The 18,881-nt window shown below is 39.3% G+C and overlaps 1 protein-coding gene across 2 annotated transcripts in view; it reads right to left on the reverse strand.

The window, feature by feature from the left end:
• Positions 1-18,881, reverse strand: part of ttyh3a (tweety family member 3a) — an 86,691-nt gene that overhangs the window by 52,150 nt on the left and 15,660 nt on the right. For both annotated transcript variants that reach the window (XM_088936391.1, XM_088936390.1), the window contains exon 2: positions 5,898-6,070. In XM_088936391.1, coding sequence (XP_088792517.1) covers positions 5,898-6,070 — 173 coding nt within the window. The remainder of the gene's footprint in view (positions 1-5,897; positions 6,071-18,881) is intronic.

Genomic DNA, 18,881 nt, shown 5'->3' on the forward strand with positions numbered 1-18,881 from the left:
AAGTATTCTACTGATATTCTGAACAAAGAGCTTGTAAGGAAAATGTGTTCTGACAGAACTGGACAAAGATGTGAGGTCTGTTTTTGCCGTGAACAATCTGCAATAACTTGGGAGATTTTTTTTAGCAAAATGCAATTTTTAGAATTTGTTTCCTGTCATTTAAGAGGTGCATTCCATATTACAGCCATTAATATTCCTGAGAAAAACTCAAAATTGTGCAGCCAGCATTCCAATTGCTCCACACTGATGTGATGAGCACAGTTCCTAGGAACTTTCACTGAGTCACATGAATCTAATTGCCACAAACTGGCAAAACTTAGCTCTTCTAGCACAACCGAGAAGATTCACCACAGTGGTTGAAAGCAGATTTTTAATGTGCTCCATCTTGCAACCATTCAATTTCAGTACAATGTTAAAAAAGGGCAGCTTGAGAAAAGACAAAAAAGCTTGGATTGGATAATGGATTCTTACAGATTTATACTATCACCTGCTCCACCACTCGCCATGACGCATTCTATAATCAACACTTTAAGACAACATTTCTTAAAGGTTTTCTTAAATGAAGAAGGTTAAAGAAACCACAGACTGTGCCGTTTGACTGTGTTACACTGTAAAAGACAGCACCTCTGACATACCAGGATAAACGACCTGGATACTTAATCTCTGACCCTTACAAATGCGATTAAGAAATGGCTTTTTTTTAACCCAGACTCACGTTACAGTACCGTGGGAGGACAGGAAGAGGCAGGAAATGATGTGGGACTGCGGCCAGCAGCCCTTATAACAATGTTTTTTAATTCATTATCCACATTTGTAAAGCATGTACCTACAGATGTTCCTCTGGAAGCACTCCTGGAGGGAAATTATGTTTCCTTGTCTCGGGTTCATTTAAAGGATAAAGGTTAATCTTCCACTGCGCAGCTGCTCTTTAACGTTCGACATTATTCATTCAACAACCCACAAAAACTGTTACAAACAGGCAGCAGAAAATCCCAAACTCTCCTGGCTAGGAACAGCATTTTGAATCAACTGCTCCCTGAATTACCTCCAGAAACAGAAATGTACCCATGACAGCAACTCACACTCATGATCTCATCTAGATACTTTTCACAAGCAATTCTACACAAAGTATTCGTACATGGGGTTACACTTGCAGTAACTACAATATTAAAATATCTTTTCTTCACTAACTACAGTGTTTTATTGACAAACTATGTTCACTGGCTCTGAATTAAGACTCAAAACGACTTGCTTTCTTCACATTGAACAAGCCAGCTTAATGCAATAACTGTGTGCAAACTGTGTATAAAGCCAAAACTGTTCCTGATACATCCCATATGATCGGTTTAGCAATCCCAGAATCTTCACTCGCCAATTAATGAAGCAATGCATGATTTGTCTCATCCACTTGAAGGATCTTTGGGACAGCTGGAGGACCTTATATCATAAACATCAGCCCGACTCCTGCTATAAATGTCAAAAGGATTTTCCTGCTTGCTAGTGTAACCACAAATTACTTTAAGATGCAGAATTAAACATCTTATTTCTTAACAAAATATATACCTGACACTATATTATACTCCAAAAAAGAAGTATTGTAATACAACGCATTATGCATAAGCACTTTTCAACAAAGTAAAGCTGTTATAAGAAACACAGAACATCGATTCCACATTTAAATTTCCTTACTTTTTCTTATTATTTTTTTCCATTCTAAAGTTTGGATCAATAAGAAATATGATTTTAAACAGGGGAACGGTGACCCAGATGACCGATTTCTGCATCCAGAAATGGGTGGTCATCAACCAACAAAAAAGCTGTAATTCAATCTCGAACCTCATGCAGCAGCAGAAGGCTTTATCCAAACACCACAATTAAATAAATGCCCCGGGTTTCCTAAAGCCATCTGGTGCAGCTTCCATTATTTACAATTCTGTCCTTGTGTTTTGCTCCCAGTTCTATTTAATGATGTCAAGTACTGCAGACCCATTTGGAAATCAAACTTTGACCACAACTTCCTTTGGGGCATGGGATGATATTATTTAGCAGATATTTTATTGTAATGCACCTAATTCATTTCAGCGCAAACAAACCAATGCAGGCAGAAAAGCCTGTTTTCATTTACCAGGTCTTGAAATCCCTCCAAAAAATGACTGCCACATTTTCAAACATTCTTCTAACATGATGATGATCCCACTGCGGCACCAGAATAGTCTCCAGGGGGAACTCTTTAGGCTTACTGACGTGAAGGACAAAATGCTCCTTTTTGGTCCTGTATCCTGTTGCATTTCAATTAAGCACAAAACTCCTTTCAGTCCAGTCATCAAAGCCCACCAACACAGCCAAGAGAATCTAGAATAACAATATCTTTGTTATTCTAGAAATACTACATTTACAACAAAATAAAGCACAACTATCAGCTCTTAGACTTGTAGCTCTCTATTCTCTTGGAACAAGCAGTTACTGCATAACAATACTTGATTAGCAGCCTATAGACCTATACAAAAAAAAAACAATCTCTAAAATGACACACTGTCTGGGATTCGCATGCTCCCCATCTCGTAAAATAGATAAGGAAGGGAACTTGGGGAGGTTTTTAAACTTTTTTTTGTTCAATTCAATATGATGCTGTCATGTAGGAAGACGAGAATCCATTGCAGCTTCAAATTAATCTTCTATAGCAGGAAACGCTTGAAGTGCTACAGTACAGATGGTACTGTGATTTAACGTCCGTTCTATAGGCTGACAAAAGAATATGCCTCATACATTGTGAGTTTTAACACACTGAAAGAAGACAAGATTGTTATTTCTCTTGCAGATTTTACCATCAAAGAAAAGAATTTAGGGCCCAGTATGCTATGCCAAGAAGAAGTTAAAACAATAAATTGTTGTGCCACCTGTTCAACAGTTCAAATTTAGTAGAAGGGCGATTATTTCTTAAACTACCTTCCATTAAGGCTACTCTAACATGCCCAACAAGCAACAGTCAGATCTCAACATGGAAGATGACATCTGTGAGTCACTGGCTGTCACATTTTCTTCCCTTTCAAATTCACAATATCCAATTACATTCACAACTGCTTTTTACTCTTGGTAAAAAGAATTACCTCCTTTTACTAGGCAACACACTCATGATACATTGACACATTAGACTGCAAGTGACAATCTCTTGGTGGAAACTGGTCTATTGGTGGCAAAAGAACTGCCTGCTGAAAGGATTGATAACTGCAGTTAAATATTCCTCAGGGAAGAATTCAAAATGATAAGATATATCAGAAATAAAGCTGTAGCTATTTGAGGCAGTATTCAATATGTTCTAGTGCTCCATCTACTGCTTGACACAAATTTAGACATTAAAAGCAGGTCACCCATGCATGATGGGACCAACCTTTGTTTGCAGTGGGACATCCAGTTGATTGACTGACACATCAGGTTCAGCAGACGCTGTCTGAAGCACTGAACCTCCTATAATTAGCTGCTGCATGCTCCAGTTGTAATCCATAGCACAGGAGGAAAGGAATGAAATCAAAAGGCATCCTTGATCTTACAAGAAGGAAAAAATGACATAATTCCCTAGCAGCAGAAGTCCCACCAGCACAACATGCTTATGTGCCTTATAGCAACCTGTCCATTTTTATGACTATAACAATGCAGTTATTCTGTTCTGTCCGCAAAAGGGTCACAAATTCACAAGGTGTAGTAATCAAATTTGTTTTCACTTGCCTAAACCATTTTGTGTTAGGTGCCTTATTTGTGTTATGTGGTGCCCTCAATATTTATACATACACCAAAATAAAATAGGAACAAAAACATTTCATAAATGAAGAGTTAGTCTTTCTTTTAAAAATATTGAAAAAAATTACATATATTGTAATTACATGTATTAGAATATATTACATATCTCTTATACTGTATACTTTATATACAGTAATATTACAATCATAATAGCATTGCACTGGGTTAAGATATATTTGTCATAAATACTCAAATTACTTGTAGGTCACATTTATTCACACCTCTAAGTACTCCCATAAGTACAATCCAACAACAACAACAAATCTAACGTTTTACTTGGAAGAGCAACAGAACCCCTGGAAACTGCATAGAGGTTTTCCTTCCTTCCCTGGGCTACTGAAGCAGGTAACACACGGAAGACATTCAGTAGTAGTTTGCTTCCTCAAGGTTCAGGTCCGAGAGCTCTTTGAAGACTACAGGCAAATGGCCATCGACCCCCATGAGCTGGGGGATGGCTTTAAAACCGTTCGCAACAAGCTGAATCTATCTCTTTCCGTTCTACAGCCCATGGTTAAGAAATTTAAAGCTACTGGTTTATCCTGCCAGGAAGGGGAGGCAAGTATATCTTGCCACCACAGGCTCTGAGACAAGTAGTCTGGGAGGCAACTGTAAAGACAGTAAAACTATTAACTGTTAGAGATTTCCAACCCCACAAACTAGCATCTTCAGGATACAAACTACCATTCAACATCACCCACATGGATGTGGTATTTGGTGGTGTACCACAGGAATCTGTACTAGGACCACTACTCTACTGAATTTATATCAATGATCTAGATTCTACTGTACTGAAATAGTCACTGTGGCAGACAATGAAACAGAGATGACAAACTCTACCAAACACTACAGAAGCAGCAATCGAAATTCAAAAAGATTCAGATAAAATTTAAGACTGGTAAAACACCTGGAGATGGCATTTAATGTAGTCCAAAACAAAATGGGAAACACAGAGCCTGAAGAAGCTATTTATGAAAGTTTTTGACTTGGGTGTTCAAGCTCCCATCTTCTAGACAATGCAGGAAAGCAATAAAAAACACAAACAAAATGTTAGTATATACACTTATAAATGCAGAAATTAAATCAAGGGATGTGATATTAAAATTGTGCAAATCACTAGTAATACATGATTTAATATATTGTGTACAAGTTTGGCCACCTTTTTATAAAAAACATATTTCTGCTGTGAAACCAGTCTGGAGAAAAGCATTCCAGGGCTTAAGGGAAAGTCCCAGATTGAAGCAAACCTTGTTAGTCTTAAGCAGAGAAGACTATGAGGGGCAGGGAGCAGGAGCCAAGTATTCAAAATACCTAAAGGCACAAAGTCAATCCAGTGGACGTCTTCGGAATGAACACTAGAACACGAACCAGAAGACACAAGCAGAAGTGAAGTGTCTTCTGATGTGGAAGTGAAAGTGACAGCCCAGACAAAGCCGTACTTCTTTACGCAAAGAATTGTGGGCGTGTGAAATTGGCTACCCAGCCGACCTACCCAGCTACCCAACTGAGCTAGATTTGGAACCTTCTGCTGTGCATGGCCAAGCTGCAAGGAAAAACACCATTTTTCACCATATTGCACTTATTATGGTATAGTTAGCACATACAGTCATTCTGGACCTCCACAGTGGGGAAAGCTCTCAGGCACCTAAATATCTCAATTACATGGATCCTTGGTGATTTATGAAAGGTAAAAGTAGCAATTCAATATAAAAATACTTTTTTGACTCTGTTTTATTGCTAAAAAAATAATATTGCGAAAATGGGTGGACAGTAAAGGACCGTCGTATAAAGAATGGATTAAAGAGGCCATATCTCACAAGTTAAATTTGAAAAGATTTTATATAACTTACAGGGGCAACTTAATGAGCATAGGAATGCTTGGGGCCCATTAGAGATATACTCGAATGGCACTGGATGTTAAGAATATTAGTAGGAAGTTTTTTTTATTATTTTTTTTGTGAATGTCATTTTTTGTTGTTATTGTCTAATAAGAACAAAAATGAGAGAGTGAAAAATTAAAAAAAACATAATAAAGAAGTCCTCCAAAAGTTGGGGGGGGGGGTGGAGGTGGGTTAAAACCAAACCTGGAGAGGAGGAAGGCTCACCTGCAAACGAGGGTGGCGATGATGACGCACCAGGCCGTGCAGCAGCAGTCAGCGTTGTTGGCCTGCTCGTCGCTTTTCCGGCGGCGGCAGCACAGCCAGAAGGAATAGAAGAGCAGGAAGAGCAGGTCCAGCGCCAGGCAGGCTAGCGCCAGGCTCCCCAGCAGCAGCACCGACTGGAAGAGAAAGAACAAGGTGTCGATGAGCAGCAGCCCCCCCCACAGCACCAGAGACCGAACTGTGGAGCCTGGACTCCTAGACCATTCTTTCGTCTAAAATACAGCTTCTTCTCTAAAAGCCATTGTTTCTCCCACGACTTACCGTATTCCCAAAATGCGCCGTCCTAGTCGAAAATCAAACAGAAGACTTTTTGACACGTAATGAATGACAAAATTATTCGGCTTCAACTTTATCACAGCCTTAAATTAGCTTTTCCATGTGGAAGGCGCCCTGGCCGGGCTGCACAAAATAAAATCCTGCCAATAAATAAAAACAGACATCATCTAACCATAAACAGCAGTGGGCCAAATAATTACAACATAAGACGGCTTTTAGGAGCCCTGATAATCATGATTTAATGTTCTAATGCTGATTTGTGCAAGAGCAGACATAATTAAGGGCTCCCATAAGATCAGAAAAGGCCCAGGACAGTTAGCAGAAATGCCTACGTCTTTCACTACAGAAGGAATTTATATCAACATTGAACAAGAGAACAACATTAAATGACAGCACTATGTTCCATGTACATGTAAGAGCTGAAAGAACTGCAGTGAAGACGAAAGTCCCACTCTGGCTTCTGCACTTCTGTATTTATCCATCTGTCCACTCAGAAATATGGTAAAACCCCTCTTTCGTTTTTTCCTTTTTCAATTTGACAGTTTCTTTAAATGGTGCAATCTCTGTTCTTGACTGCGCACAACAGGATTCTTCATCCATGCCTGTGCTATTGACATCTAGGATACCAAGATAAATCTTGCAAATCCTGATGAACAACATCTTAATTACGGGCATGGCAGATTTACCACCATAATTGGTGCCTTTCAATCTCAGAAGTATCACCAACCTCCCCCCCCCCCCCATCCAAAAATAACACAACCTGCTCCCAAACTAGGCATCATTATTTTAAAGTATAATTATGTAGTTTTCATTTCCAAAGGTGCAGAAGACAGCTGTGCACTTTACCTTTGCTTTCTGCCCAAGTATTAAAAAACAAGCCATGCACTCTGTTTCTAGAGATTATCGTATAAACCATGCGCACTGTTCAAGGGGAGGCTTCCCATATGTTCTCCATGTTGAACATTCATTAAGAAACAGTGAAAAAATTAAAGGCAGAAAACACCAGCAGCCCTTTTAATAATGGATCATGACTGTATGGAAGATCATTCATCAAGACGGTTTACTCAGTGTCAAATATCCTCATCTCCATGGACTCAGGGATTTCCTAATCTCATGCATGGTTTATTTTAATGGTGGCACACCCTAGATTAAGAATATTCCTGCAGTGAACAGAGATTTTTCTGAATCCTTACATAGTCTTATATGCAGTGTGTTGTTCTGTACACTTTAAGTTTCAGAAATCATGATAAGACAGGTTGCTATGAGGCACAAAAATGCAATACTTTCATGAATGCTGCTGTAATCATATAAACCTGGCATCTGTTCAACGGTTCTCAGAATCAGAGTGCATCAACAACATATTCGCAGGAGGCAGAAATGTCCATTTCCTGTGAATAATTAAGCAGAAGGTACAGTGAAGATTATCTGCTAATAACAGATCTGTTGATAAACACATCTGACGGTCTGAACACAGTCACTTTGTGACAGTAAACAAACTTCTGATCGATAGGTGAATAAGAGAGAGGACAACTAGCAGCTTGGCTCAAAATCCCCCACTGTCATTTCTGCGCCCGTCTCATTTTGCGTGTCATACGAATGTAGATTACAAGACGGTAGCACCACGTTTCAGTTCTACTTACTGAGTATTTTAAATAATTCATTCACCATATGCCTAAATAAACAATTATGTGGCTGGTGGATTTCATCTACAGTACATAATTTGTTGTTCCTTTCTCTCTTAACACTGAAAAAAAGGAGAGAAATGATGACTGAAGAATATACTTGGGAAATTTTAAAATATAAATGTAGGGATCTGCAATGAAATTCTAACCTAATTATTCAAAGTACGTGTGTCTATCCCTAAAGTCTCTCTATCTCTCTAAACTATGTGATGTCACAGATAAACAGCTCAATACTGACATGATGAGTGTATGTATTTTTAAGTAAAACTGCTATGCAAAAAAAATGTTATTTTTTAACACCTTTTTGCACAAGAATAATACCTAATGAGAAGAAAAGATGGACTATACTGAGTGTAGGTACTGTGCAAGTCTGTGACTTAAATAACATTGCAGAAGAATTAGACTTGTCTATCTACCTCTCAGGACAGAAAAATCATATTTTGGATCTAAATTCTGAAAACAATGCCTTTTAAAATCACTCAAATCTTCCAGTCTCCAATTGGGAAATGAAGCTAACCTGAATGATTTGCAGGGGGTCACACTGTATGTAGTTTTCTTCCAATACTTAATTTTGTGGACTAATAAAAACGCAGTCTCTAAAACATCTGTGACTACCACAATGAAACCGATCCAGTCTGAAATTGGAACTGAATGACAATCTGCTTAGAAAAGAAGGTGATACAAAAATGTAACACCTTACTCAATTATTTCAGCATATACATGTAAATGCTCAGTGCACACAGGCTGAAATAAAACAGGCCCACTGGGAAGGGACTCAGCAAACAGGAGGGCCTGTGACTGACTAAAACACCTTGGATTCTTCTCTGTCTGCCTTCAATCCCATGTCTTCTAGATCCCAAGTGAAAGACACCTGGCCTGAATTATTGTCCTATTTTCACCGGCAATACAGCACATGCCTTTCAGGGACCTATGCAGTGAGAGTTTATCATCGATAAGTTGAAAACAGATTTGGACTGAAACAAGTCACCAGTAGAGTCCAGAGAGAAAACCTCAGTATTTCCTGAAAAAAAAAAAGCTAAAAGGTCTTCAATATGAAGACAAATACTCTTAATACGGCCAGATAAGGAGTAGAGAAAACAAGTCACACAGCATTCTGCATAACCAGCGATCCGCATTCATGCCTCAGAAAGTATTCCATCTGTGGCAGCTTATATCATGAAGAGAGGAAAAGCGAAACCAACTACACTTTCTGAATGACCTTTAAGACAATCTTGCAAATATCAAAGCAGCCGTATATATGGTATATAAAAAATGGCTGAGTTCTGAATGCTTTGTATCATGCCAGCTAAAACTTTATTCTGTTAAACTGCTGCTCTGTTAATGCAAAGGAGCATTCCCACTGACTCCTAGTGCTTCCACTCTTCGGGGCGAAAGCCTTGGCTTTTCAGAGGACACTGTGACCTCAATTTGACAAGCATTTCCTCCATTGCAACGCTTTAGCTGATGGGGCATTCCTGAAACTCATTCACACTGTGTAGGCATCGGGGGAGTGGAAATGGAGCGATCTTGGAGGCAGGAGCACAGCCCAGACCTACTGTACCATACAGAACCCAGAAGGAAGAGGCTTTGATGTTTCTGCGCAAGTATTCCAAAGTAAGCCGCAGCTAAGCTGGGAAAGCTGCCAGTTTCCATCTACAATACAATACATTTTTACTGTTTTATTTGTAAAAACTTCAATTAGAAGTTGCAAATTCCATTTAATAAATTCTTTATAGCCTATAATAGATTAACAACATTTTAAGAGTGCAATAATAACTAATCTAGCAGTGACGGATGGCTACTTGTGATTAATAATGTTTAATAACAAAACTCATTGCTCCCAGAAAATAAATGTTTTATTCACAATTTAGTGTTAACAGCTTGTGTTTATATTTATGAAGTGTCTTTTGCAAACCCTGAAGTGCTACAGTCTTATTATTTTCTGTTAGAAAGCATCAGGCTAGAACTGGTCTATTCAGATGAATTTCAATGGATGGCAAATCTAAAACAAAACACAACTCGGCTGTAAAAGTATCCCTAATGTCTTTTTAAATACAAGATGCTGTGAAAAGCCTCTCACATTCACCACTGTGCTGTTCTGTCTACCTCCTCACATGATACAAAATGTGTTACGTTGCAAACTCAATGACGGTACACAGGACCAATAACTAGAGTCATAATGGAACATGATCATGACTCAAAGAGAATGGGAATGCATAGCTTGTTGTACCACAACTGAAGCACTGGCCTGGTACTTTGCAGCAAAACATAGTATTTCACATTGCTAAGTGCACTCCAAATGTAGGTCACCTGATAAAACCCCTCCTCCACCTCTTCAGTCTTGAGATTTGGGGGGGATCCGGCGTACAGTAATTAAACAGATTTCAGTCCAGACAGTTTGACTGTGCCTCTTTTCTCATTCTCCCAGAGATCTCAAGAGCGGTCTGGTGTTTAGTTTTGTTTAAACAGGAAAGGGCTAGGACTACAAAAATCACTGAGAGATTTTCATAACAGGCCTTCCTTCCCCTTTGGCTATTTACTGTATACATTCCCTCACATGCAAATGAATGTTTGTTCAAGATCACTTTTCGTTTCCAGGAAAAGAGATGTGAGCCCAATTAAAGTCATTCCCCTTTTTCTTTACATGTTTGTGCATCCATATTTATTTTTTCCCCCAGTGACAAATTTTCCAAGTTCATCTTCAAGCCTTGAATATTAACTGCAACACAATAAGCAAAAAAAAAATAGAAAATAGGCCCACTGATTTCTAGGAAAAAAAACTAATTGAAAAAGCTTTTATTTTTCATCTGCTCTACTCATTAGCATCAATGACCTTGTCTGACCTGGGCAATAAAGCAAAACCTTCTTTTTCCTAACTTTTGGAAGTCAAGATCTAAATGAGATCTTATTGTGCATTCTCCAGTAACAGATGGGCAAGTTCAATTACTATATTAAATAAACCTTTGTTTCGTGGGAAACTCAAACAGAGCTCAGTATGCCAACCACAGTATAACAATTGTACACACCATTACTTCTTGGTTTCTCTGATATATTTCACAGCCATTGAAAGGCAAGTTCCTCTGTAAGAAAAATGGTTTCCATTCTTAAGTCACCCTGGTGTGACGCTCGAAAACCCATTAATCAAATGACCAGAGATTCTGTTGCCAGTATTCTAAGCAACACAGAAGGTTGTCAGGTGAAGAATTTATGACATGCACAGCACTAATGCTTTGCTTTACTTTGAGAACTGGCTCGTGATTTCTCTGCTCCTCAAAATAGAATGATAACCAGAAGAAGAAAGAACGAAAAAAGCACAAAACCAACAGGCATCACACGGATCTGGTCTGCCTGATGCCTCTCATTTTCAGATTCGCTGTTAAATTAACACACAGCTGAATGAATCAACCATCCCCATCGTGATTATCGTGATCACACGTGCTCTGCCCCTGCTCAGATTCACAGAGGTCAACAGTCTTTCTGTACATCTGCCAGGCTTATTTGAAATGAATGTTCCTGTTGCCTGGTGAAATCAGACAAAATTCAGCATGCACGTGGGCTTTAAATCGTGAGGGGAATCAGCAACAAGTGGGCAGCAAAGCAGAGAACACATAAAAAAGACAAAGCTTTCAGAACACCTTCCCTGGGTTTACTGTGAGAGAGGGAGGGTTTGACAGGGAAAGAGATGGAATCAACTAACCTGCCCACTGTTTCTCATCTCTAAGGAATAGCTTTTTTTATGCAAGGTCACAGGGCTCGGCTTACTGTGCCATCATAAGAATAAGGCCATTCCACTCTTCGAAGGTATCAACCAAGGATCTCATCCAGCTCTTTCTTCCATGAAGCCGATGTATCAGCATCCACATCATACCTGAGTACCGTGGCCCCTATTCCCACAACCCTTTTTACATAAAGAAATGCCATTCTTTTTAAGTTTTAAATGAACTACCACATAGTTCCCACTTGTGTCCATCACTAAAGCTGACTGGTGAAAATATCCTTGCAGTATACCGAGACTGAAAATATAAAAAAAAAATCTGTGAAACAAACGCAAATAAAGTGGAAGAGCATTTGAAACTGACAACAGGGCGGGCTTCTTTATGCAAAGGAGTGTGGGAGTAGGAAACTTCCTAACCAGCCACATCATCAACAAGGACAACCTGGTATCTTTCAAGACACAGATGAATGAGATTTCTATTAATTAAATTCAATCCCTTCACTATTTGTGCATGCCGTTACCAGAATTTATAGAAATGAACACATCCGATTTCTAAAAATAGTTCAGGTGGGGAGCTGCGTCAGCATGCGCGGGCTGCAAAGGAACAGGTAATAGGTTTATTCCCTGCTGAAAAGACAAGAACGAAAACACAACGTTTCGGCTGTGGAGCCTTTTTCGAGTGTTTTCTTTCTTCTCTTTTAGCATGGAATAAACCTATGTCTCGTTACTTTTCGATGACCCACATTGTGACATGCCAGTATGCATCTTCACATGCCCTCGGGGTCAGGCTTGAGAAGTTCGCTTTTCAAATGACCGTTCAACTTGGGAAGGATGAGCTGAAATGCAGATTTCATAAGGAACCCTTTTTAAAAGCATTTCTGACATGTCAAATTAGTTCACAGCACAGGAGGTGGAAATAACATCACTGTGCCAGACTACGTACTATTAATAATGTACATTAAAGATAAATGAATACGCAAAAGAATTCTGGAAATATGAGATAGTTCAGAAATACTCAAATACACTCAAAGAATATAAGGGTCTGGTAGTCTGAGATGCCACCGCTAGAACCTCAGAGTGTTTGCCAATTCTAAGAAGTACCACTCAGCAGTAAATTGTAGATTTTAAAGAAATCCAGACCCTGCTCATGAAACTACATAGAGCAAACTCTTTTTACCAGAAGCAATGCATTTTGAGCAGTTATTCACTTCACATTTGAAAGAAGAGATTAGGCGATGTGACCCAGGTTACGCTGACTGCTAAAATCAATTCCACAGTACTGTGCAAAAACTGCACCATACATTAAAAGTGGAATTATTGTGCTTGACCAGCAGGTAAATTCAGCACACAGGGTCTAAAATTAACAACATAGAAAAGAAAAAATATTAAAAAGTCCTAACTACAGCCTCTAATGTGATTAGCCTTTATTTAGATGCAATTGCCTTGACCAGTTCTTAATTTGGAAGCCACATAATTTCGCACACAGCGTACACAAAGCACTTCAAAATCTAAAACACCAAACACAAAATACTAGGAATACAAGGTACAGCCAGCTTTATGGGTAATAAAGAGACAAGACAGTGTACATCATAATGGATAAGTGGAACTGGGAAACCAGTACTTTATAACTAAGACAGCAGAATGTCCAAGGCTTATTTTCAGCTGTGAACTACTTGTCATTTAAAATGATGACCTGCAGAGCCATCCATTTATAAAGCAAGACATTTGACTGGAGCATATAGTCAAGTACCTTGCACATAAAAGCAACACCAGCATTGCACCTGGGATCTGGAGACTGGAGTCCCTAACCACTACTCCCCTGTGCTGTAGTCCCTGAAGGTCACTGATGCAAAGAACAGATGAAGATCTCAGCTCTACTCTTCAGATCTTGATCATTGGTCTGGGAGAGTCCTGAGTCTAGACATACACGCAACACAACTCATTTACTACTGTACGTGCTAATTCAGTATTTTTAAATGCAAGAAACCCAGCAGGCTGAACTATATTTTAAATCTCTACAAATTGATATAAAGTAAACCAACGCTCAAAGTACAATTGCGGACTACAGCAAACAGACCTTTTTCCTGAGATTTTTTTCTGTTATAATTATCTATTCAGCATTAGGTGCTCTAAGAAGCTAACGAGTGCGAATTGCCTTGTTTAATGAGAGCAGGACACGCACACCCATCTTGATTTAAAATCAGTTCACATCTACTGCAAATCTGCAGAAGCAATAAAGTACCACTTTTTACCAAGCAATGGGGATTTATATGTTGAGCACACTGTAACGTGTTTTCTTCTAGGAAAATGGCCCAGAGCAGCAATTAACAATGTTTATGTAACATGGTCTATTGAATGTGTACTTTGTTGGTGAATAAAGTAAAATTCACCATCTGCTGCTGGGGAAACTGCATATGATTCAATCAAACTTTAATTTATACGCCTCCTTTCAAAACCAGCATTTGTAAACCAATGTAAATATCCCTTACTTCAAGTTACAAAAAATGTAAACAAACTGTACAATTATGCTACCTTTACTATTAAATTGTATTATTCACTGAAGCTCTCTCTGAACCACAATACTGTGGTATAATATGTGACGGTCATCAGAATTTCTGTCTAGCATAATTTCCTGGTTTCATGCTTCTTTTCATAAATTTCCTCTGCCATCCTGCCAACACAAGGGTCACAGCCTAAAATACAAACTTCACAAAGCGTGTCCTTCATTTCTATATGATTTAAAGTGGTGGCATACAGTATGCAAATATTTTATCGCATATTCCAGTAAAAATTTTGGCCCATAAAAATTAAAATATTAAAATCTAGACCGAAAAATGCAGTCAGAAACCGGTGATCTTTTAAAAAATGAATTTCTCCTTCACACTTGATCCATCATACCACAATCTAGCATACCACCGATTCTTTTAGAAATGGACAAAAGGGTCTGCCCATTTGATCCTCAAGTTATCACTCTAGTGGACTTCCCATGGGTTAAACAGAAATGTTTTTATTGTTCTAAAAAATAAAATTAAGCACCATCCTTTCCTAGATGTAAAATCATTTACAGTCTCCCTCACACATTGCTAAGGCTGACAGACAGGCTGACAGATCGGATTAGCGAGATGGTTTCGTCTGTGCAAGGCTTCAGTTACGAGGAAGACAGCGTCACAGTTAAACCACGAGGGACAGTACTGTATTTTTCTGGCAGGCAGTGTGATCTCACGGAAGGCAGCTCCACACGTGACTGCTTCACTTCTCTGCGGCTTTGAAACTGCTTTTTCTCAGTGCCTCCAGAGGAGCAGGCAAGGTGGAAAGAATCAGCCACACAACACCTGAAGTGTTTATTTCAGGCACTCATCAAACAGCACTCGGCTGAAAGACTTCGAAAACCCTGTTAACGAGTCAGAAAGAGTTCACGTTAGAAACTGCAGTACTTCACATTATAAACCACCTTCATTAGTCATGTTTTGAAGGGGATTCAGGAGAACAACCAGTACAGTCATTTCTCATATAAAACCACAGCAGCATTCCTGAAAACATGCGTTTTATGCAAAAATGTTTAACACGGAAACAATTTTCCCATTAAAACACTGGAAACGACAAGGGCTGTTTTCATAGCTGTTATTTCAGACTTTCATTGTTACTGTGCTTATCAAGTCCAACATGTGTTTGCACGTGTAGAAATGTTTTAAGATGGCAGATTCTTCTAGAGATGGATATATATATATAATATTGGACAAAATGGAGATCTCTATCTACATAAGACCTCGCTCTATATTAAATATACTTTATTGTTTCACATTCCTTTCCTGATGTGACGGCTTTTTTCTTTGCCTTTTATTCACAGAAGCATTGTTATCACCTTCAACATGCTTGCTACCCATGGAACGATTAATAAAGGAGAATAATGTACTGCACAGAGCTGGAGAGATATTCAGGCCACAGAAGCTGGCAACCATCTGACTTGATGGAAAACAAAACACATAAAAAGAATGGCGATAATGTACTCCTCTACGTTACTGCGAGGACAGGGTGCTTAATGTGAAAAATGTTCCTTGAAAAAATAAAGTGATTTACTGCAAAAAGACGTGCTGCGGGCAGGTGTTTTGTGGGGAACAGCTGCATTACAATGACTGGCTCATTTTCACAGGAGTATATCTGGAAGATATAAGACCACTTGGTAACTATTTAATTAGAAACAATCGGGGGTCTTGCATGGATGTTTCAGTGATTTCCAGCATGGACTGGTGAACTAAATGAACTGCAAAACCAACTAGGCACAGTGAGAGTTTTCTACAGGAGGCCAGTGGGTTTTGCTGCCACCAGGGAGACATGTTTGGAGTCTGACAGCGTTTTGACTCTGACACATGCAAGCCCCGTCCGTTCTTTTCACACTACTCAGATCCCACCTTCAGAAAGCACTCGGCACGCATTGCTGAACGCGCATGAAAGGCAATGGCGCACCAAATATGAAAGGGGAAGAAATCAAGACACCACAAAGCTTCATGCTTAATGCAACAAACACCACACTAACAATGCAAAGCTGTGACTTGGAAAGGCTCTACAGATCTACACACACCTAAGATAACTCTTATTCTATATTTTTGGGGTTACCATAAAATACAATATATTATAATGATACTAACCTTTATCAAGAAACTAGTTGGAACTGCTACACTAATAGGGTTTACATTTTGCACGTTTCATCACACTAAAACCTGCTACAGTTTAGCAACCTCACATGCAGCACTGACGCCTTACACATCCACAACTGGGTTTGTAAGAGGGCAGACGACATGGAGATCCTTGCCTGAACCACATTCCCCGGAATACTGCAGGAAATGAGCACTCGCACATCGCAGAGATACTTTCATACACCACACTGGGCTGTCACTTACTTGACGAAATGTACTGCTAGCTCCTCTTTTACAAAAATGCTTCGGCCAAGTAAATACAATCGCTGCTGTAACATGTTATTGTTTTACCGATTCTTTGCTGCCGATGTTTCACTGCTGTACTGTATCCTTTCGCCATTCTTTGTTGGTGATGTTCATCGGCTTTTGTTGCATTGCTATTCTGGGCTCTAACGTATAATAAAACTTGAGTTGTATTGAAAATGCAAACTGCTTGGCTTATGGGATGGTTGCTGCCCTACCAGCAAGAAGAAAGTTTTACTCCAAAATGCTGTCACTCCCAAGGGAAACAACTGGGAATCTTCTAAATAACACTGGGATCTCTAGGATACAATGTGTCAAAAAGTGTCATTCAAAATTGACCTCATAACTCGTGTGTCTATGGCACCAAAACAACACCTAAGAATGAGGAAATTCAGGCCGATTCCTCCGACGTCCTCTGACGTGCCCACCTTCAATCCCTTTGTCTTTTAACACATCCCTGACAGCACGGCTCTGTGCAACAGGCTGAGCACTGGCTGGACGCTTAGTTGCAGTTCATATTTCACATTGATTGCTTGCAATACATTACAATCAGGAGCTAAAAAAGGACAGTTGCGGTAAAGAGATGATTTCAAAAGCATTTATCTTGAAATATGACAGAAACCGCACAAACCCACTTGACACAGACGCTAACTAATGAGTCCTATGCTTTTACACTTGCAAGACATGCTCTAACACGCATGCCTTCCTGAGCTACATTTAGCAAAAGCCTGTCTTTTTAATTAACTGAATACCTTCAGGGCCTTTTCCATTCTTTATGCCATCTTTAGCTCACCAGTTTGGCTGGATGTAAAAGCACCGGCCTATAGAAAATAATGTGCCATAGAAGTCTCCTCTCTGGGTAACCGAGTCTGCCTGTGTTGGCTAGTCTCTTTGGCCAGGCTCAGCTAGTGTGTATTGTCTTTTTAGGGTCCTGTAGCATTAAATTTGTGTTGTGCTTGTGTGTCACAAAGAACAAGGTAGTGTTCTTTGGCTTCTCTCTGCTCTCTACCCCACACTGTGACCAGCACACACACCTGTTAACCATTAAAGAACAATGATCACTGCTGAGCCTGAAGATCTCCTCTCCTCCCTGACACGCGCATAAAGCCAGGACAAAAGAAAGATCACTGCAATATGATGAACTGCAATTCTCTATAGTTGTTCACAGGCTAAAAAAAGGTTGCGTCCAATCTGAAATTTGGAGTACCCTCAAGACTTTTAGGAACCACACCCTTACATAACGGGGAGTGGGTGTATGTAATACTGCAGTAAATAAGGTCAGCTGTGATTTGTTTGCACTGAACATTTTGATTGCCTTGTTCTGGAGGACTGCGACAATGGCTATTGTTCTGTTGTATGTACCTCGCTGGCCTTGGGCCATGATGCAAGTAAACAAAGTAAACATCTTTATCAGAAGCTCCTGATGCCATGAGAGGTTGCCTCTTTCCAATCAGACTTGAAACTAAGATCCGCCTCATTTTAAACCTTGAAATAGTGTCAGCCCTATTACAAAAGAGCTTGGCGTCTTATTTTTAATGACATTCCGATTAACTTTATTGTAGAATCTGCAGGCCCCTATTATTAGTGATGTATGGCTAGGATAGGGAAATCAGTTCCCATTCAGTTGTAAGCTTTGTTTAGAGAGGCAGATTAGTCCCGGTTAGAATCCATTTTGTGTATCAGAACACAGTTCATTCTCTTAATGACCTGTTAAGGTGTTGTTTGTATTCAGTTTAAGATTATAGGGGCTGTAAAAAAACAGGGCACTGGTACTCACAGATCTATATATAGGTTTATAATATAAGTGTTGTGTGTTAGTGTTATTTATTAAGAAATATATGTTTGCCAGGTTTGTGTCTGATACTCTATTATCAATCTGTGCCAGAGAATAAAGGGTATATATGCCATGTGATGCTTAATAGATATGGTTTGATATCCGGTCCGGATTTTATACTGATTTGATAACCGACTTGTCATATGAACCCTCCAGGATTTGTAACAAGGGGATTACTCAGATCATGTCAATAAAAGTCTTGCAGAACCACTTGCAAAAATCTGTAACACTGTAGAACATAAAAGGGAGACTTGTGTCTGAAACAGCTTCAGAATGACTACATGGAGTTCCACAAGTTCACTGACAATTGAATTGTCCCCAAGGTCACAATCTACAGTCTGGATGCACGACTAATTACATGCTAATGTCTTTCATGTGTTAAGTAGAATTAGAATAGGTTAATGGCCTCCTGATGCTGAAATGCATTTCTTTCCAAAGGTTTCCTTCATGAAGTACAGTATATTGATTCTAAAATGACGCAAG

This window comes from Atractosteus spatula, chromosome 18, assembly GCF_055471065.1.
Source record: "Atractosteus spatula isolate fAtrSpa1 chromosome 18, fAtrSpa1.hap1, whole genome shotgun sequence".
Taxonomy (NCBI): domain Eukaryota; kingdom Metazoa; phylum Chordata; class Actinopteri; order Semionotiformes; family Lepisosteidae; genus Atractosteus; species Atractosteus spatula.